Source organism: Eulemur rufifrons, chromosome 5 (assembly GCF_041146395.1).
Source record: "Eulemur rufifrons isolate Redbay chromosome 5, OSU_ERuf_1, whole genome shotgun sequence".
Lineage (NCBI taxonomy): Eukaryota > Metazoa > Chordata > Mammalia > Primates > Lemuridae > Eulemur > Eulemur rufifrons.
The window spans coordinates 38,972,799-38,994,095 of record NC_090987.1 but is presented as its reverse complement, the minus strand read 5'-3'; the positions used below and the strand labels follow the sequence as shown (position 1 = coordinate 38,994,095).

Genomic DNA, 21,297 nt, shown 5'->3' with positions numbered 1-21,297 from the left:
AGTTCAGATTTGCACAGCATGACACGAATTGGGCTGCAAATTATGCAGAAAACAGCCATCACATCCATCTGTGATGTCAGAATCCGCAAGTACAATGTGACCTGTTAGTATGTGAGGGAGTGCAAGTGTGCTGGGTCTGATTCCTTCCCCGTGCGGCATGATGGATATCCTCCCAGCTGCATTTGGCCCGGTGTGAAAAGGTTAAATATGATCGAGGTAATGCCTATGATATGATCACGAGCAGATTTCATATCCAAGGGTGCAGGCAATTAGATTTTTTTTTAATGGTATAGTAACTAGAAAAAGAAAACACACAAATACGCTCATACCTAATGGTAAACAGAATTTATTTCCTCTTGGAAAACAATTCCAGTAATCTCCAGGTTCAGACCGCAGAGTAAACATTAATAACAGTAACATACAGGTTAGTTCAACTGATTCAAGAATTTGGCTGTGTGAAATCATTAAGGAAAACCTTGAACACTCAAAGCTTCAAATGTATCCAGGAAAAAAAAAATTCTTTGACAGTCTACATAACAACTATTGCATATATAGTGATGCTACCTGTCACATTGCAAGGCTTACAAATATATATACGGGCCGTATCCAGCTGTGGGGTTCTGTTCTGTGAGAACATCTCTTCTCGGTTTGCAAGAATCTTCAGCAATAAAAAATAGTCTTAGATTTAACCATTGATATACCAAAAGAGAAATTCTAGGCTTAAGTATAAATAAAAGGAAGTCCAACCATAGTCTCATGAGTAACAGTTGTTTCTAATCTTCCTTCCTCGAAAATACTTTACCTTAAGCCATTTTGCTCACACTTTTATTTTTTTTAAAAATCTTGCCTGAATAGGGCCCAAGTCCACTTGTCTTTATAAGACCATTTTAGTATCAGACGACATAATACATGTGCAACACTTTATATACAAGGAGTCTATCCGGTGCTCAAAAGTTCAAACACATGAACATCCAACAGCTTTGATAATACAAGTTTTATGGTATAATACAATGTTTCTGAATAATATACATTAACAATGAAAGTTTCGTGCAAAGAGTAAAACATGTTCCCTTTTTGTGCCGCAAAAGTAATTCTCCTTGAGAGAGTGTCCGTGCACTAACTGCTGTGTTGGGTCATCGTATGATTCTGTTGGGGGGGGAAAAAAGAGAAAAAGGAAAAAACAAACTTCAGTGATTTTATGTTTTCAGACCAAGCACATATAAATACTGACGGATTCACAATCACGTGAGAACTGTGTTTCTGCACTCTGATAACTATGTGCTCGTGGGGTCCCTCACTCCTCGCCGCCCCCAGGGAGGCACAGACCGGGGCATCCCCTGACCCTGCTGCCGGGAGACAGAGGCTGGGTCGGGGGCCTCTGCCAGGTGAGACGGCTGGCTGACACCCTGCCTCTTCTCTGCCTCTGCCACGTCTTTCCACAATACCCTCCCACCTCCCACCATCTCCGCTTATCTAAATAGGACCCAATTGTCACGGACCAGGGTAGCACCATTTTAACAGTTTATGCACCTGTGCACGATACCCACTGATTACATATCCTTTTGTTCTAATCCTTTTGAGATTGTGAGGGTCTTGACAGCCGGGCCTCTCCCTGTCTCTGAACGTGGGCACTAAAGGCGAGAGCTGCCTGGCTGATGGACAGCAGGGCAGCCCCCTCTTGAGGGTGGGCTGTGGGCTGTGGTCCCACCACGACTCAGGAGGCCACAGCAGCCTACTCTGACTCCCCTGGCCCGGATGCTCCTTTTCCTCAGCCGACGCAGCCTCTGTTGTCTCTTGGTAGTGTCCTCTCCATCCGTGCCCGCACGTCCCTGCCCTGAGTGAACAGCCTCTTTCCAAAGTGTGAGAGGGCAACTGGGACACTTGAGCAAATCAGGACCACCAGCCAGGCCCTGTGGGTGAACACAGGGTGGGCAGCCCCCAGATCCAGGCCTGGGAGATGGTCACAGCCCTGCAGGGGGCATTCCTTTGGAGCACCAGCCTGAAGATGGCCTGATCTCCACTCCCCTCTCGGCATTTCCCTGAGCCATGTTCTCCCACCACTCACTTTGTACCCTATCCCTTCCGATCAGAAGCTTGGGGACCAGCTCAAAATATCACCACTTCCCTGCTCATTCCATGTAAAACGGATCTCTCCCTTATCTGATCTACTGTGCTTTATGCTGCTTATATTGCATGAATCTTAGGTCTTGTCTTATGGTTATTTGTAGGCTTGGCTCTCACCCTATGTTGGTAATTCTGATGTTCATTCATTTATTCGTTCCCCCACAGCATCTGTTGGACACTTGTGTCACCACCTGGCAGGTGTCATAGCATTGCAATGCTCAGGAAAGAGGATTTGGCTGACTGAGCGACTGACCAGGTCAGGGCTACTGGAGAGAAAAGGCACGCTCCTTGCTCTCACGCCTTCAAAGTGCTCACAGTTTAGAGAAGGTCACAGGGGCATGTAATGGCAAAGCAATATGGCAAGGAGTCTCTTAGAAAGGAACACAGAAAGGTCATGGCTACCTCCGACTCTGCCTGGCCGCTGGGGAGAGCTGTGCGGTGGAGGCAGCACGTGGACATTTTGGTCGAGGCTGGCAACGTGGGGGGAGGACTCGGGGGAGGGTGCTCTAGCCGGGAGACCCACGGGGGTCAAGGCAATGAAGCAAGAACATGCAAGGTGTGTTTGTGGACCTGCAACTTGCTCAGATTGGCTGAATTCTTCCAGAGGGGTCTGGATCAAAAGTACTGATGAAACGTGGAGATGGAAGAGTATGCGCAGCTGTATGCTCCTTGCCGAGGAGCTCAGAGTTTGCTGTGTAGTTGAAAAGGAGCCACTGGAGTATTTTAAGCAGAGGGCTTTGTCCTAGAGGTGTCTGTTACCTCTTATCCCTGCAGCTCGTGCTCCCCAGCTCAGTGGGTGCAGGTGAACGGCGGAGGCTGCTGTCTGCCAGGCAGGGCTGGGCACAGCAGTAGGGGAGCGGGGAGCCTCGAAAGGGGGGCCCTGATCTTCCTTTCCCCATTGCAAACTTAGCTCATTTTTGAGGACGACTGGTGACAAATAATGATGAGGAACATCATTTTACTCTCCCTCATTTAAAACATACCCATTTTTATTAATTCAGTAAAAGATGCACTTTTCTTAGTACTAGCCTCAAAGTGCATACAGGAGCAAACTATTTTTATGCCAACTCTTTTATCTGTGCATTGGTTTTAAATACTTCTGAAAAGTAATTTTCAACAATACATAGATAGAAAGGGTCATCAAAGTATGAATGAGACCAAAAACTTTTCCTATTTCCTCAAAAATCAACAAAATTATTTTCCAAGAGGTTATAATAAAAAAATTCAATTACCCAAAATACACTATCTAAGCTTTCTTAATACTTTTCCTATGCCTGAGTCAAGTCTGATCTTATAGAAAGGTTTTTTTTTTATTTTTAAAAAAATTATGAAAAAGAAATAAATACAAGAAGTTATGACAATAAAAGTTGAGCATCCCTAATCCAAAAACAAGAATTGACATTACACACACGGGTGGCTGAGATAGTGACACCTTTGCTTGCTGACGGTTCAACGTATATGCATTTTGTTTCATGTACAATATTATTAAAAATATTGTATAAAATTATCTTCAGGTTATGTGTATAAGGAATAATGAAACATAAATGAATTTCATATTTAGACTTGGGTCCCATCCTCTGCATATCTCATTATGTATATGCAAATATCCCAAAATCCAAAACAATCAGAAATTGGAAACAATTCTGGTCCCAAGCATGTTGGATAAGGGACACTCAGCCTGTAGTTACCTATATGACAGGACACTGACAGAAAGACGAGTAATTTTCTGTCTTACCATAATTGAAGTTAAAAAAATATCAGTTTAATAACATTATTTTTAAATGTTTAAATGCTCATGATGGACACTCTACATTTGAAAGGATTTTAAGGGTTAATAGAGGAGGACATATTATCATCTCTCCAGTGTTTTTATATGTGCCTATATTGAGATTTTGCAAAACAAGAACCTAAAACAAATTGCCTATAATAGTTGGCAACAGTTGTGTCTTAGATACTTTTATCCTGAACCAAGGTCATACAAATCTCTTCAGAGGTGCAACGAAATGAACAAATACATATACATCACTTACTGCAACAGACTGAAGTCACTCCTATAAAGGAGTTATGTTTTGCATTTAAGAGGGAAGAATATGAATCGTTTTCAAGAAGGACAAGAGCATGGCTTGAGCAATACAAAAATAAAGAGCTTCAATATAAACAATGCCAAAATGGGGATATCTGGCATGAAGAATGATAAAGGCAGAAAGCCCTGTTGGTGTGGACATGCCTGCAGGCCACCGAGATCCCTTATTCTTGTTTTTGTTTTTCTTTTTGCCTTTTGTTCCAGCCAGGGCTATGGCAGGGTCTCCCGTTTCTGGCTGTCCACCATTGACGGTGGTCCCCACAGCGGGAAGGGCATCTTCCTGGAGGTTCTTGGACAATGGGTACGTTTGTGTTGGGAAAAAAGCTCAGATATTCCCACCCTTTCTCACGGCTTCCCTCCTCCGCCTTTGAGGATCCCAGGATCCTCCCCCCCCAAGCTGTATTCCGAGTCCACTGAAAATACAAATGGCCTAATTTCATTTTCTGGAGGAAGGAATGGAATATCTGAGCCATACAGTTTATTCGATTGGCTTTTAGATGTTGGAGAGAACAGAGGCGAAGTCGTAGTCTCCAAACTTGACGGAAGACCCTCTGACAAGAGAAAACAAGAAGTTGCTTCGTGGGAGCACTCATGATTTTTGTGTTTTCTTAAAATCACAGACATTGTTTCTTTAGGAAGAAGCAGGCGGGGAAGACAAGTGGACGACAGAAACACTGAGCCGAAAGAGAGGGTGGGCTCCGAGGGCCGGTTTGCTCTGGCCTTGGCTACTTGCCACACACAGAACAGTCCTGGGACACGGAGGACACAAACATAGGAGCAGAGAGTGGGAAGATATTGCCGGGCAATCGGCAAGCAGCCTTCTCTGTGCAAGAGTTTCAGCTCTTTAGGTCCGGAGGAAACCACTCTGCGAGAACAAAGCAGTGGGTAATCTCACCAATTTTACACAGCAATTCACAGTCCCCAAAGCACTTTAATGCAATGACAGGTTATGAGAAAAAATATCTCTTCCAATGAAGGGGAAGTGTTTTACATAATCGAGAAGAACATCAGTGCAACATCGGTGGAGGTGGGGGGTGAAGACAGAAAAGGAAGTAGGAAGAGAAGAAAACTTCTGTAATTCCACAGAGAGCCATATTCTACTCTGCAAAAAGCCATCTCCTGGAGACCCCATGTCTAAGTAACCGAAAATTGCAAACCATTAATCCCAGTTATGAACAGTTGTTTTACACGAGGGGGGTTTGGGTTAAAAAAAAAATCAAATCCACAACACACCTTAAAGCTTAAAAGAAGATCCGTCTAGGCAGGATACCTTAATAGCGAGGTTTCAAAACCACTTTCGTTGTTGCAAAGGGCCCCATTTGGAAGGAGTGTGCTCTCTATTTTTTTTTCTCTATAAATGTGAAATTAAACTTAGAAAGCTAAAAAACAGATGAGAGCCTTAAAAATTCCCTTCCAGCACTATGTATTTCTTTTTAAATATGAGATGCCTTTCGTTTTACAAGACTGGAATTCTCATTTTGGGCTTGGCACTCTAACAAATGATTAATTCAGCCTCCTTCTTTCTGAGAGCTGACCACATTTACTGGTCAAACGGTTTAATCCTATTGAAAATGCAATCCAAGAAAAATATTTTTTAAATAAAAATAATCCATGATCTTCTGAAACTGTTCACCTTGGGCTAAAGTGATCCCACTTTCTCGCAATCTCGATGTGAATTTGAATTTCTGCACCTATAATAATGATGAAATTAAGCTTTGGAGAAAATCCAGGGGAATCTACCTTCCCAGCGTTGAAAAATTAAATTCCCACCCCCAAAAGTTGTGCCCACAGATTGCCCTTACTTTTCCAATTCTTTGGCAGAGACCACATCTCGTCTGTGTTTTGTAACCACTCCTCTGTTGGCATCGGCAAAATGTTAAGTATCAATGGTAATAAAAACAAAAATGGCATTTGAATGGAAGTTTTGTGAAATTTGTTGATTCAAAGATGTTAATCATTTTGACCATGACTTGTCTATTTATAGCCTTTTGTTTCAAACAAATTCTGACAAGCTTTTAAAACTGAGAAGGAGCCAGCACGTTATTTTAAAAAGGAATGAAAAAAAAAAAAATAACAAGCTTTCCATTAATTCACTATGCCAGTAGAATCCCGATTTTAAACTGCAGTTGTATTCAATTTAAATGAGATGTTTTCCAACCAGATGAAATAGTAGGCAATTGTGGCTCAGAAACAATGCAAAGCGGGAAGAAATAAAGAAATATAAAGATTAAATGTGGTTGTTTCTCTCAACAGATGGTGACAGCTCCATGGCAGCATGTTGTTTTTTCTTTAGTTGAAGAACACAAACATCCGTAATCAATCATCACTGATTAACTAATTATATTACCCTTCCTTTTATCACTTGGGTTGGACCTTTATCTGCAAACACTGAGGATAATCGGTAGGCTCTTATTTTTCTAGAAGCATATTCCAGTTCACAGACAGTCGTGCAGTTACAGGCTGCAAACAGAATTCTACATTACTGTCAACCTTTAAGCACTACTGCTTTTTCATTTTTTATTTTTTTAAACAAAAGCAATTGGTTTCCAACAGGCTGGATAATAAGTCTTTTGACCTGCATTCTTCTTTGACCCATTAAGGTCACCCTTGTGCTCGGGCATATAGCTGACTTAGGAAATGCCTGCAAGACCTACATTTCATCTCCTGCCCACTCAAAATAAAGCTTTCTTTAAATGTGTCTGTACAGGTCCCCGAAGGCCAAAGAGGCATCCCTGCAGTGGGCAATGGAGGGACAGAAGCTTCTGCCTTTATTAATGAATGCAGACCATTATGAGTCTGGCTGGCTCCTTCCCTGTTCCCAGAAGCATATACTGTACGTGACTTAAAATGCTAGAATATTGACACAAAGCGAGCCGGGCACCCCTAAGGAAAATTACTCCTTGGATATAATGTAGGCTCGTAACAGCTATTAGAGTACAAAATAAAACCCTCCGGGATCAGGCTGACATATACCGCATTCTACCTAGTCCTCAAACATTAGAAGAATTTCTTTGTGAGGCATTCTCAAGGACAGCATTAAACTGACTTTTGTAGCAATCTGCAACAGCTTTTTGGCTTAGAGCTTTTAGTACTAAATCTCTGGTTGGGATCAATATAAGTACTATATCTTCTACATTAATCAATACATTTGGTTCGATACATGTTCTATTATACTTTCTAATCAAGATTTTTACATTTCCACCCTCTCTCTTTTTCATTCCCAACTTCTTCGGCTAGTAAAATAGTTTTAAAAGTGTACACAGCGAGTGAAGACAGGATACTGGGTTATTGTCCCTGCACAGTTAGAGAAAAAACAGTCACAACGGCGAAAGGTGGCCTTTAAGCATCTTAATAAGGTTAACAGGATGTGAATGTTAGTAAATTAACATTTTCAAAGTCCACACAATTACAAAAGTACTTATAATTTTAAATTGATTAAGAGTAAATTGCTATAGCTCTCAAAGTACCATTAGGAATGTTCTAAAAATTACATTGAAGATCCAAATCACCCCAAAGTACCCCATTTTGCCACCCCAAAGTTTCCACTGTCCATAACTATATACTTCCTGGCTGGATAAATGTTGGGTAATTGTGTTTTCGTGGACCTTACCTGGTAAACAGCAGGAACATATCTGGAGATATGCACATTTTTGTGAGCTATAATATAGTTCAATGAATAGTCTTTAAAAGACAAATGTACAATATTTTCCCAAAGTGATTTGAGAATCAAAAAAAATATGAATAGTGGATTTTCCGTAGCCAGGGAAGTTGACTTATAATTTTTACATTTGCAGAATTTACTGGAAGGAGGCTCTACTTCTTTATTATGACATAGCAATGAATGGCATTTCCAAAATGGTCTGTCATGATGTGTTTCTGCCCCTCTTTAATGCCGTGGATATTGCATTTATGATCATGTTTGCACTGACAGAATTTCCCTTTTTATTTTTTCATATGGTAATGTCATCACCATGAACTTGCGGAGACACTGATGCATTTTCTTTTGACATTTAACTGTTCACATGGGCTTGGGCTGACATCTCAAAGCATTTTCTGGATGACACTAAGTCATATTAAAGCAAAAGGTGAAATGGCACTATCAGAAATGATCAGAAAAATACAAGATATTAAAGATGGAGAAGGACTATTAGGTTATTTAGTTTGTCCCCTTGCAGCAACAGAATTGGTTTATGAAGTTTACACTCCAGGCCAGCTTTAAATGATTCTGGCAATGAAGTTTCCTTCATACCTCCCATAGGAAACAATTTCACATTCTAATAAACCTCACTGAAGGACATTTTTGTTGTTGTTGTCCTCTGGACATTTATGCTAAGTAAGTCCAGAAAAGGGTGATCTGAGATAATCTTGAAGCGTGTGGACATTGGCATGTTGGTGAGTTTTTATTCAGAACTCTTGACCATGTAGCCATAATATAAAGTTCTAGCTCATCCAAAGTAACCCAAAGACAATGCGGTACACTATTTCCTAGTCATTATACAAAAATGCATGCCATTCACTTGTTAGGTTCTAGAGAGAAGCCTGCAAATTAAATAGATCCTAGAAGGTCAGCAGAGCTTGCCTTACAGCAGGGTTTCCCACTCTCAGAACTACTGGCATCTGGGGCTGGACAACTTCTGGGGGGCTGTCCTGGGAATTGTAGGATGTTTAGCAGCATCCTTGGCTTCTATCAACAACATGCCAGGGGGATCCTCCCAATTGTGACAACTAGAAATGTCCCCAGACATTGCCCCACATTCTTGAGTGAGAAAAAGCTCAATTAAGGACCATTGACTTATACTGGTTGAAAAAGATTTGTGCATGAAAGCTTGGGGATAAGGAGAGTTCTGCATTTAAGGGATTTGACGAATTTGCAGGGAAGAAATGATCAGAAGAGGAAGAAGTGTTGGTCTGTGCAGTATGTTGAATAGCTATAACTAGGAAGTCTGGCTGTTGACAGGTTTACCAAGATGGTATTAAATTAGAGGTCAGGTGGGTATAGGGAAGACACATAATTGTTTTGAATTTACTTTGTATTGAAAATACATTGAGCTTACAATGCCACGCTTGAGTATGCTACTTAGTCTTCATTCTAATAGGTATCATCCCTACCTTAAGAAAAGGCATTGCAAAAGGACACATACATATTGCATGTGACTGTATCACACAGCATTTTAAAATGTAGTCATTGGGTGAAAGCAGGCACTTCTCCAGAAATTGTGGAAAGTATTCTTTGAGATAAATAATAAAATGGCATTATTTCTGTGAAGAAGTGAGTTTCTCCAGAAATGTTCACTCCTTTAGGGACTTACTAAGAACTTCCATGTACCATTGATAAACAAAGATGGTACATTTTAGTGGCAATTAATCAATGCCACTTTATGTATATTTGCAATCTAATGATATATAAAGGGATCCAAATATTAAACTCTGAAAATGAGTATTTAGGGCATGGAAACAACTGTCTACTTTGAAAGAACTACAGAGCCACCACTCTCAGTTTGCTGGTCTAGATTCAGTGGCAGGAGTAACTATACCTCTAAGTAAAGCAGAAGAGAAACAGAATCATTTTCAGAGGTGGGAGGGATCAGGCAGCATCTGGTCCAGATCTCATTTTATAGATGAGAAAATTAAGTCCCAGAGAGTTGAAGCCAACTTTCAAGGTCTCATAGCCTGGTCCAGTGGCTGAGCTGGCTTCAGGCATGAAGCCATTGTTGAGAGGCTCTGGTCAGTGCTTTGAAACCTTGGGCTGGGCTGGCTGCAGAGACGAAGGATGCTCATGGCCATGGCAGGCTCTGTCCACCGGGAGAGGCAGGGTACTACAGGACAGGAAGGAAGGGCCCTTCACCTTCTAGAAGAGGCCATGGGCTTTATTTTCAGAGGAGTCATACCCACCTGGTGCTGCAAAGATGAGGAGGAGGAGGTGAGAAGGGAGTGCATAGCTGCTGGTAGAGAGAAGAGCATGAGCAAAGCTGAGAGCCCAGAGGGTAGGGGGCAGAGGACAGAGGGCAGAGGGCAGAGGACAGGGACTGCTTAGGAATCGAAGTATTTGGTCAAGTTGATGAGGCTACATAGGGTCATGGGGAGTCAGTTCAAAAAGGCCTATTTTCACTACATTTTGCCCCCTTTTTCTTTTCTTTTCTTTTTTTTTTTTTTTTACAATAAAACCAAGCTGGAAAAGTCCATGGTGGTAAACAATGTAGCAAGAATACCCAGCTAATTAGCCTTAGTCTAATGTGAATCTTCAGAAGCCTGAGCTTAGACTAATTATTTAAATAATGCAATGTCCAGGTTGCTAATGTAGAATAATTCTAAGTATTTTGATGCTTAAACATTATGGAGAAATAAAACAAGCCACTTGGCCCGTCAGCTTCAAAAGGGCAAATCCTACTGCTAGGTCATGTATGGGAAATTCCATTTTCCATCAAGAACTTAAAAACAGTAGTAAAATTTTAGTAACAAGCTGATCCCTATCTGTTTTGCATACCTGACAAGCTTGAAATTTTCGCTCTGTGGAACTGACAATGGCATGTACTATCTGTCACACTGAGAGGGAAAAAAAATAAAAGGTGCCGAATTAGAAGAAAAGGCTAAAACCAGCACAACGGCCAGTGGCAAATATATTAAGAGAATAAAGTTTATTTATTTATTTATTTATTTTTTGAGACAGAGTCTCGCTCTGTTGCCCAGGCTAGAGTGAGTGCCGTGGCGTCAGCCTAGCTCACAGCAACCTCAAACTCCTGAGCTCAAGGGATCCTCCTGTCTCAGCCTCCCGAGTAGCTGGGACTAGAGGCATGCACCACCATGCCCGGCTAATTTTTTCTATATATATTTTTAGCTGTCCATATAATTTCTTTCTATTTTTAGTAGAGATGGGGTCTCACTCTTGCTCAGGCTGGTCTTGAACTCCTGAGCTCAAACGATCCACCCACCTCGGCCTCCCAGAGTGCTAGGATTACAGGCGTGAGCCACCGCGCCCGGCCTAAAGTTTATTTTTAAAGAAAACATTGAAATGAGCTACCTGTTTAGATGCAAGGAGCCAACAGAAAATTTAAATCAAACCATATAAAGCCAGCAAAAGTGAAGGAGGTTGGGCGTAAAGATTCTCCGCAGAGTCTGGAATTGCAAGGATTCCGGCGGATTGTGGGACAGAAGGCTTGGATGGGCAATACTGTCTAATAAGATATTCAGGGATTAAGTCAGTGCTTCACAGACAGATGTGTCCATGTGCCAGTTGTTGCTAAGCTTTAATTTTTTTCCCCTGTAATGTTTAATTTATCACACTGGTGCTTTCTAAACTAGAACATCTGTAAACAAGGTTAAGAATGACCTCCTTCCAATTTTACATCCATGAACAGTGCCCTTTCTTCGTGCTCTAATTTTAGATACCTTAAAGATAAATAAATCTGTAGAAGGAAGAAAAAAGAAGGCTTGTCTGACACCGTAATGTGTTCATCTTGCGCGAATACAAATTTCCTCTCTGCCAGGATCTCGGCGCACAGGACTCTTGATGCTCAAGCCATATTCAGGCATCCCCTTTCCCAGTCAGACGCAATTAAACAAACTTCTGCTAAATATTTAACAGCCTTGTGTAGTAATTAGCGGCAAATAATGGAAGCTTAAATTGATAATTGCTCAGAAATGTCCTCTTGCAAACATAACAAAATTCCTGCTCCTCCCTTTTCTCTTAGATTTTGAATCCCAGAAGGTTTTTTAGAGAATTTCGTTAGTGAAATTAACTATAATCACATCACTTGGCCCAACATCTTGCAGTCGAGTTGGGTTGTTTTGCAGTCAGCTGCAAGATTCCACTGGCATCACTTACTTCACTTCCTTGTTTGCAATCCACTGAAATGTGGTTATGCACTGAAACATGCTGGAGCAGGGCATTGATTTAAAAACTGACTGGCAGGTTTAGGATTTAAACTCTGGTCCACCAGATTCAAAAGGTCATCTGATTAGAATGGGTGAAGCACAGGGCGTTGTAATTTATATTCAAAGGGTAACCTTTGTAGGAAGAAGGAGGGAGCCAAGACTCTTGCTTTTTCACTTGATAGGGACAAGGATTCCCTTCAACCCAAGTCCAGTAATTATGAAAAATAGATTATTGAACTTCGGTAAAAAGCAAAAGAAATGCCACTTCCGTGTAGTGTATTATTTCTTTTCTTAAAAACCCTGCCACACTCCCTAGGAGGTAAACTCACATTAAGAGTAAGTCAAACATGTTATAAATCATTAAGAATAACAGAAAAACATCTTTCCCTATTATAACAGAAAAACATCTTTCCCTATTATAAGCAACCAAATGCTTGCCTGCTAGGGCATGGGCTTTCGTAAATATACGTCAAAATAAAACTGTGAAAGGGCAACGGACTGATTTACATAATTATACAATGTGAAGTATGAGCCACATCCTGAGTGTGTGCCAGACATGTGCACGCATGTGCATGTGTGTTTCCATGCCTAACAAGTATGTGTTATGCAGGGAAAAAGAAATTACATACATGCATGGCTTCTACAGGTAAAATCCCTGGTGTTTGCCTTTGATCTTTCTGTCCCTCAGAAGACATATTCCTGCGGGGAGAGTGCAATTAGAAGAGGCCCCAAGTAGCCCTTGCTTGAAATTCTAAGAAAGTCCTTTTAAAATGCAAATATTTCACAAGCCTAATTCTATTTGGTTGTCTCCCATTCTAAATAAAAAAATCCTAGTTTGGAGAGAGGAGAAAAAATTTCACACTCAAGTTTGGTGCTTATTTTTCTTGCTTGCTCTTCTGTCCCCTGTCCCTGTATGTTTTGTGTATTGTAGAAGTTTCAGGCCCCCTTTCTTTAACAATCTCCCTTGCTCCCCACCCCCTAAAACCATCCCAGTTTACTGGCAAGCTCACATAGGCACAGAGAGGAGAAATCAGAAATGCTGGCGTGTATTTCTTATTTTCTATTGAACCTTGTCTTAAGATATATTTTTATTATCTCTTGTTCACCATTTCCCCTTGTCTTAGATTCTTTAAGTTCTTAAAATGGCAGAGCTGGCCTCGCTCTCTGCCCTGCCTGGAAGAACTTCTACTTGCTGCAGGAACCCAGACGTGAAACTCCCATTCTCGTCCCACTTCCTGGGCACCTTTTCCCGTTTTGCTTCTAGTCTCTGTGGGGGCAGCTTCCTCACCCCTCCTGGTACACAGAACTACTGGAAAGACAGCCCTTTAATTCCTCCACACAGAGATGTGCTGTAGCTATGGTGAGAGTAATCTATAACCCTCACATCCTTAAATAATTTGCTACTCCAAGTTAATTTTAATTTATTACAATAAAGCAATATAATTAAAAAAAAAAAAGAACTCTTTAGCGTGAAGTATTTAACATGATCCTGGAAGAAAGACAGTCTTGACTAACAGAGGGCCGGGCGGCAGGCATGGTGCACACTCATGCAAATTCAGGGGTGAGCTGTAAACAAGTACACACAGCAACACCGCCACGCATAAAGGGCCAGGCGACGGGAGGCCTCATTCTAATCAGTCCTCAAAGGAACCTGCCATCCAGAAGTGGCACTTATTCTAATTTAAAGCCCTCATGCTTGCTTCGGTGTTGCAAAATTTATAAAAGAATAACTTCATTAAACCGCCTGGCACTTCAAACACAAACGCAAACCAGCCACAACACAGAAGGAGCTGGACAAGAGGAAGAGAAATATTCCCAGAGAGTTGTTAACTCTGATATTAAAATAGGGTCTGTGCGGCGGTGCTTCTCTTCCTGTGCAACTTTCCTTCACCGAGGGCTTCTGCCACAGGGCTCTTTACTTCTGTCACGAGGCCTGTTGCTCCTGCAAGTCTGCTTAATAACACTGGAAATCATTCAAGGCGGTTCGGCAAGCCATGTCACATGCAGAAATACATCTGGCAGTCCATAAATGAATGCTATTCAATGTTCCCTTCCTGGTCTGCACAGGAGATTGATTCTGAACACACCACTATTACAGTTCCCATTTACTTGGGTATATATTTCAGACTCACCTAAGTTGTTGAAAAACTAATGCAAAAAAAATATTTTTTTCCTCTTAACCCTGGCACTCAAGAAAGCAAGCAATAATAAGGGTTAAGTGGAAACAATCTGCCGAATCCATGCACAGCGCTGGAGAAAAGTTATTGTCACATCCTACAACGCACACTTTTAAGGACACCTCTTTTTCTCCCCTGCATCAGAGAACCATAGAAATGCCACGGTAAAATAACTTCAGGCTACATTCCTAAGCTACAATGCAGTTTGTGTCAGAACACACATCATTTCAAGCTGAACTGTCAGCATATTTCTCAAAATCATTTTTTTTTTTTTTTGGAATGCAATGAAAAGACAAATCTAGAAGCCTGCCTGAAAACGCCAAGCTTCTTGGAGAAAGTGTGTGTCACCCACAAGTGAAACTCCACATGGGGATCTTGAGAGATCCCAATAATGAATGACTCATTTCCTGCCGGTGTTTCTCATCACCCGACTACCTATCAATTTGTGCTAAGATTTTGCTTCCGAGAGAAGAGAGTAAGTATTAAAAAACCTTCAAAATGGTAATCCATGGGTGGATAAGAGGAAATGGCCTTAGGGTAAATAAAAGGTGGATCTCCCCAAGGGTCATAAAAGAAAAGGACGATTTATCCCAGTTGTCTTTCAGAATTTTGCCCTTGGTCAGAAGAGAGACCTGTTACAGGCTACTCAGGCCAGGCTGACTAGAGAACAGACCGACACAGTGGATGCGAAGCTTAAAGCCATCACCAAGAAAATGTAGTGTGCTAGTAGTGAGATTATTTCTAGAATAAACAAATACTGAAATGAATTCTCTATTTTCCTTAAACAACTGTTTTATAGTGCTGAAGGCTCTTTTACATCCAAATAATGCAATATATGGGTGAAGGTAAGCTCATATTCTTTTTGCCTCTCCATGAATAAAACGGGGATAATCAGATGGAGTGAATGAGCTAATTCAATTACAGGCAGCCTTTATTACATAATAAAATATGGATTATTGATCTTGTGGAGCTGGCAATGCATGATGCAAACTGAGTGAAGGAAAACTTGAAGATTTGAATTTGAGACTATTTTTTATTCATGCTTGATCTAACAGAACTGTTTTCACTTTTGAAAACCATCGAAATAAAACAACGCTGACTAATTAAAACTGGTGTTCCAAAAGGGGACCAAAAAAAAAAAAAAGGCTAACACAGACAACAGGGATGAGAGCCTGAGAAGGCCCTTGTTATACCCCACAGTGGAGGGAGAAGGAATAGCAGGCTCTCTGGCTTGTATGTGGAGTGGTGAGTGAAAACTTATTGGTAGATCAAAACCTTGTTTTTTTTTTTTTGAGACAGAGTCTCACTCTGTCACCTTGGGTAGAGTGCAGTGGCGTCATGGTAGCTCACTGCAACCTCCAACTCCTGGGCTCAAACGATCCTCCTGCCTCAGCCTCCGGAGTAGCTGGGACTACAGGTGCACACCCCACGCCTGGCTAATTTTCCTATTGTTAGGAGAGATGGGGGTTTTGCTCTTGCTCAGGCTGGTCTCGAACTCCTGAAGCTCATGGAGCATGGCCAAGCTTTACTTTCTAGGCATCTTGCTACAAACTCAATGGGTCCTGTAATAAGAATGAATATATTGTGGCGGCTTGTGCACTTGTGAGGCAGACTTGTTTGAAATACAATGCTGGGCTGTCGTAGCAAAATCCTTTGGTTTCTTATCTCTTAAAAAATGCAATCATCCACCCTGGTTAGAAAGAAAGCAACTCTGAATACCTGGAAAGGAAAGCCCACACAGCAAACACTAAAGGGGAAAAGGTGGTGAGCTGTGATGTTCAACATACATTTATACGTGGCAGTGTTGCCTTCCCATTCCCCTTATAAATCTGTCCCAAGATACTATGGCATGCTGATTGCTGTGTGTGCTGCGCCACAAAGCGCAGGCCAGACTGTCCCCTGTATTCCTTATAAACTTCTCCCAGCTCTTCCCTACAGAGCTAACACTCTCCTCCTTTGGACGGAGCTCACCTCCTCTCTACCTTTTTATGGGCCACATCGCGGATCCCCTACATAGCAGCACAAACACAAATATGCTCTTTTCTCCTCTATTTTTTTTAAAGAGTAGAAACAGGCTCTGTGTTTGGGTAGGCGCCCCTCCAAAGCACAGGTAAGTGTCTGTGTGGTATGTTTTTGAAAAAGACTCCGATGAAAGCGGAGGAAGGAAGGAGAGATGCTAAACAATGCCGCACAAAGTTGCAGACTGTTCGGCTACAGTCCAGAAAATGAATCCAATTTTTCATTCTGTCATTATAAATATTTCATTGCAAATGGTACTGATTTTCTGCAACTGTGGTTAAGCAGAGGGCCTCTGTGTGAATATTTAAGGAAAAAAAAAAAGAAGGGGGGGAGGAAGACAACGAAGAGGAGGGAGGTGGAATTAAAGGTTAGCAACCAATTAATTTCTCACTTGAAATGTAAAAGATTCTGGGAGAAATTCAACAGTGATGTAGTGTGTGACTCAAAGAAGAAGGGAAAAAAAACATTTACTCTGCTCTTCTTCTGACAGTTTCTCATAAAATATCTGCAGTCCATCTATCTTTTAGTACTCCAGGCTCCTCTGGAGAGCAGAAAATGGTGGTTTAAAGCTCACTTCAGTGCCAGTCTGCGGGAGATTGCTTTCCACAGGACCCCCGCTGATGGAGGCCTAGGGGAAGAGGCCCAGGAGTTATTCAATCAGCCGGAGACTCTGGGGCGGCTGGGGGTCCTTTGAGGGCTGATTATAAAGCTGCCCTCCTGTTGCCTGCCTCGGAACAGAACGAAATGAGCAGCCTCTTGCTGAGCAGATTCTGCAAGAAGGAATTTCACCTGTCATGGAGTTTGTCAGAATTTCAGGATTTATCTTGGTGCAAAATTAATAAAATACCAACCAGGATTTCAGGCTGACTACTCAGCTGTGTCATCTCAAAGTGATCTTTCACCCAAGAAAACCTGGACAGTGAGGGCGGCCATTCTCACCCCACTTTTCCTTCGGAGGATGAAGGAAGATGATGTGGCTAATACGGCCCGAACGTCAGGATGAGCCCGCGCACCAATTACACACAAGGCTGAGTGGCGCGTGGGCGCTGCTGTCTTAATGCGTGGCCTCTCACCTTGCTGCTGGAGTTCTGAAGTCAGCCGCATCGCAGGCATAAAAAGGCCATTTCTGCAGTTTATAACACAGTAGGTCCCCTATGGCATCACATCTGTTAAATGCATACACTGGCATGTCGGGCCTGGGTTTGATTTATCTCTTAAAAAGGAGTACTAACAATGGAGTATGTTAAGAGCACGAATTATGAAACATTACAAATGAATCTTGAGCCAGCCATGAACCAGGTACAGTTTCACCTTTTGTTTTAATGCACCCTTGCTCCTCTGGTGTCCCCTCAGCTTCTGGGCTCCCAGAAAGGGGGCAGGGGGAGGAGGGCGAGAATGCACAGGAGATGGGACTGGGTGGGGTGGGGGGGAGGGGGTCAAGCCATATACTTCTGTGACCCTCTGCAGGCTCTGGGCTGCAACAACTTTGGCTCTTACGTGCCTTCCGCTTCAGAATAGGGCTGGCGCAGCCCAAATCACCACACGGCTCTCGTAAGTGAAGTTCTGTGCAGTCCAGGGCCCCGAGGCAATTAGCTTTGGTCCTCAGAGTGGGTGGCATCGCATCACAGATGGGGCCAGCGTGTGGGGCCTCGGTTGGTTCTCACGTCCCCAGCTGGTCCAAGCCAACAGACAGAGTGGGCAGACATTTCTCAGGACCGCTGTCTTGCTCAGGTTCAACTTCCAGGACACTGAACTTGGGTTCAGAACAGGGTTAACCGGACTGTGATGCACACCTTGTGTTGCCTCCCTAGCCTCCCACCACGCCCAGGCCACGGGTACCTCTTGCTAATGAGTGATTGGCAGCACATCGTTCGCTCTCAGAGTCAGCAATGGGTTTAAGGCAATTGCTGCTTCTCTATTTTCTAATGGGTATTTTCTAAACGAGACATTAAACAACGCTGTAATGCGTTCCTTCCAGCTCTTCCCTTAGTTAAATGACAATTCCACTTTGAAGAACCACCTTTACAAATCAGTAGCAGTCTGACAATATTAACACCAAGAGATCTCAGAAAAAGTAACAGAGAGAGAGAGAGAGAGAGAGAGAGAGGACGAGCGCGCGGAAGTGAGCGCACAGATGGTGGGGGGGACGCAGGGTGCTCTCAGCAGGCTTCAGTGGAGACGCATTAACTCCACAGAGGGATAAGGGCTTCCCACCAGTACTGTCATGAATTATAACTGAGTATGGGAGTGAAGTCTTGGTGCCTGTCTCACAGCAAATATACTGTTCCATTTTCCTGCACGATCACCTTTCACCCTTATAAACTCAAAGCACAGCAAAGCACACTGCTGATATTTAATGGTATCACAGTAGCCTTTTATATGTCTAGAAGGCACATAAGCTTAGCAGATGTGCCCAGTGGTGTAAGTCAGACAATTATAAAATTAAGTTTTGGCAATGTAAAAAAGGAAACCTTTTATAGGCGATTCAGGTTTCCAGTGAGAGATGGTCTTCTGGCAGCTGGGGGGCACGCAAGAGAGGAGTTGGCCTCCCAGACACGCGGGGGCCCAAGGAAAAAGCCCGCTTCTGCAAACTCTGCCCTCCTATGGGAAAGCAGTTCTTGCCCAGTTAGTTTCCCACTCACTCATTCAATGAAGTTATCAATGAAGGAGACCTGTTATTTTAGGCAGTTTAAAATTTCACCACTTTTAAAGGACTCGTTTACCCTGCCTTTCACTCCCGTTTAAAGCCTCAGAGTTGCTGTTCTAAATGACAGCACCGCAAGCACAGCTTTTAAGCACTATTCATCTCGCCGCCACATCTCAGCCTTTTACAGAACACTACTCTCTCTCCAATAAGGGGAACTTACTCCTTCATAGCTGCAGGGCAGAGCCTGTTCTGAGCTGTAGATTCACTGCAAATGTAACAATAAAGGATACAAATGTGAATTCCTCCTAAAATACACGTTGGGCTCTGAAGCTGCCTTGCCTTAGCAAACCCGATCAAGAGCAGCCGATCCATCTCTCCCCGAATGCACAGCAACAGCTCCTTCCGCCCGGCTGTCCAAGGGATCGCCACAGCGATGGATCAGGAAGATGCTGGAATGAATCCCTGGCTCATTTCGGGGGATTTAGAGCCGATGTCTGTGATTACCATCTTTCTTACCCTAATTGTCACAACAGTTGGATAGGGAAGTGGTGTTTTCCAATAGTTAGATGAGAGTTTGTAAACACAAAGAGTCTATTCTTGGCACTTTGTCTCTGCTAATGTGAGGAAACTGATCCATGTGTGGCGCAAACGTCTAAAATAGGAACACATGTGGGAATCCCACGTGCCCCTCTGGATTGCAGAATGTTCTAGAAGTTTGGATCTCCAGATTTCACCAAAGGATCCGACTACCAAGGTGCTGAGACAGAGCCCTGTCTTTATAGGACGGCCATGCATATGCATGCAGGCTCTCCTTCCTAACGGAGGCAGATCTTCCGGTGCTGTGGCAGCAGGCTGTCTTGGCGACACGGAAGACGGCAGGGCCAGCAAAGCCCAGCCAAAGCAGAATGTGGCAGAGGTGATGAGCACTTCCAGGGGGTGGGAGGGAGGGGGCTGCAGAACTGGCCACAGTGCTCTTCAGTACACCCTAGCTGGATGCTCCATAAAGCCGCACTGATGGCAGTTTGGAGATGGCCATCTGTCGTCAACTCTGGGCCAGACAAAAAAATAATGTAATGGCAGCTCGCTAACAACAGGGCTGTTGGAGGAGGGAATGAGTCCTAGAACGAAGAGGTGGTGCTCCCTCTTTTAATAGCGAAAACCAGCCATCGATATGAACATCAAGAAATTAATGGATGGAGAATTTTTAAAAACTGAGCCGGGGTGCTGTAGAAACGATTCAGGTGCAAATGAAGTGGTTGTGGCTTATTGCAATTACCTCTGTTGCCCTTACGTCAGTCATATTAACCACTTGATTCTTGAAAATTCGACTACCAGGACACATGGCGAAGCAGTGAGGGCCAAATTTAGAAAAAGGTGAGCCCAGGTTGTGCCTCCAAGCATGCACACACAGATTAGGCATTTATTGGTACAAAACGGGCAATTGAAAATGCATTTACTCATTTAGTCCAAATGGGTTCATTGTGACAATCACGCTTATCTTGCTGTATGCTTACTTGATTTCTAGATGCCGTTTTATTAAAAAGCAAAATACAACTATCTCACCTTTAGATGCATCATGAATGCTATAAAATTGCAAACCCCCTCCTTTGCTCAAGAAAAACCCTAGCTTTTTTGCCACTGCATAGATGATGGGTGTAGGGGGAGAGAAAGAGAGAGAGAATAGTCAAAACAAGGTTAGGTTAGCCATATCCTATTTGTGTCCTACGTGATTAACTTTCTGCCTTCAATGGTAAGGCCAATCAATTCTGATTGAATTATCCAATATTAACAGCTGAAAGTGATCAAAAGCAATGGTGAAAACATAGCACCAATCAATAAATCAATGCAAATGATTTGGTTCCTGGAGATCCGATCAAATAAAAGAGATAGATCAATTTAACCACTGAGCAAATTAAGTGGAAGTTGCTGTAGCACCAATTTACTTCCAAAGCCCCGCAGGCCCACAAAGCAAAGAAATGAGGCGATGTATAAAATGGACCAGTTCCAGAACCACGTGCTCATTTAACACAATTTATACTCCTGTGAATTTCCGAGTCTCTGTGATGTGTTTAAGGGCTGAGATTTCAGACCCAGGAACAGGAGCTACATGGCAGCACCATAGATCTCAGGGAATGGAGAGCTAAGGAACCAGACCATCCAGGAAGAGGTGGGAATTATGCCCACCCCATGCCAACTTTCCCCCAAACTTCTCTTTATAGGTCCTGGAATGCTGGGTCCAGACATGGTGATGGGCAAATATTTCCAACCCAGGGGTGCCTGAGGAAGACCACACGACTTTAGGAAAGGCAGGACAGGGGTTTGAGTTTTATAGTGTGAGTGAAGATAATGAAAGAAATTTTAAGCTCTGTTAAAGA

General features: G+C 42.7%; 1 protein-coding gene across 2 annotated transcripts in view; it reads right to left on the bottom strand.

Annotated features, from left to right (window-relative positions):
- Positions 1-328: 328 nt before the first annotated feature.
- The window catches only part of ZNF521 (zinc finger protein 521), a 270,405-nt gene continuing 249,436 nt past the window's right edge, over positions 329-21,297 (bottom strand). For both annotated transcript variants that reach the window (XM_069468172.1, XM_069468173.1), the window contains one exon: positions 329-1,146. In XM_069468172.1, the coding sequence (XP_069324273.1) occupies positions 1,117-1,146 (30 nt within the window). In that variant the 3' untranslated portion in view covers positions 329-1,116. The remainder of the gene's footprint in view (positions 1,147-21,297) is intronic.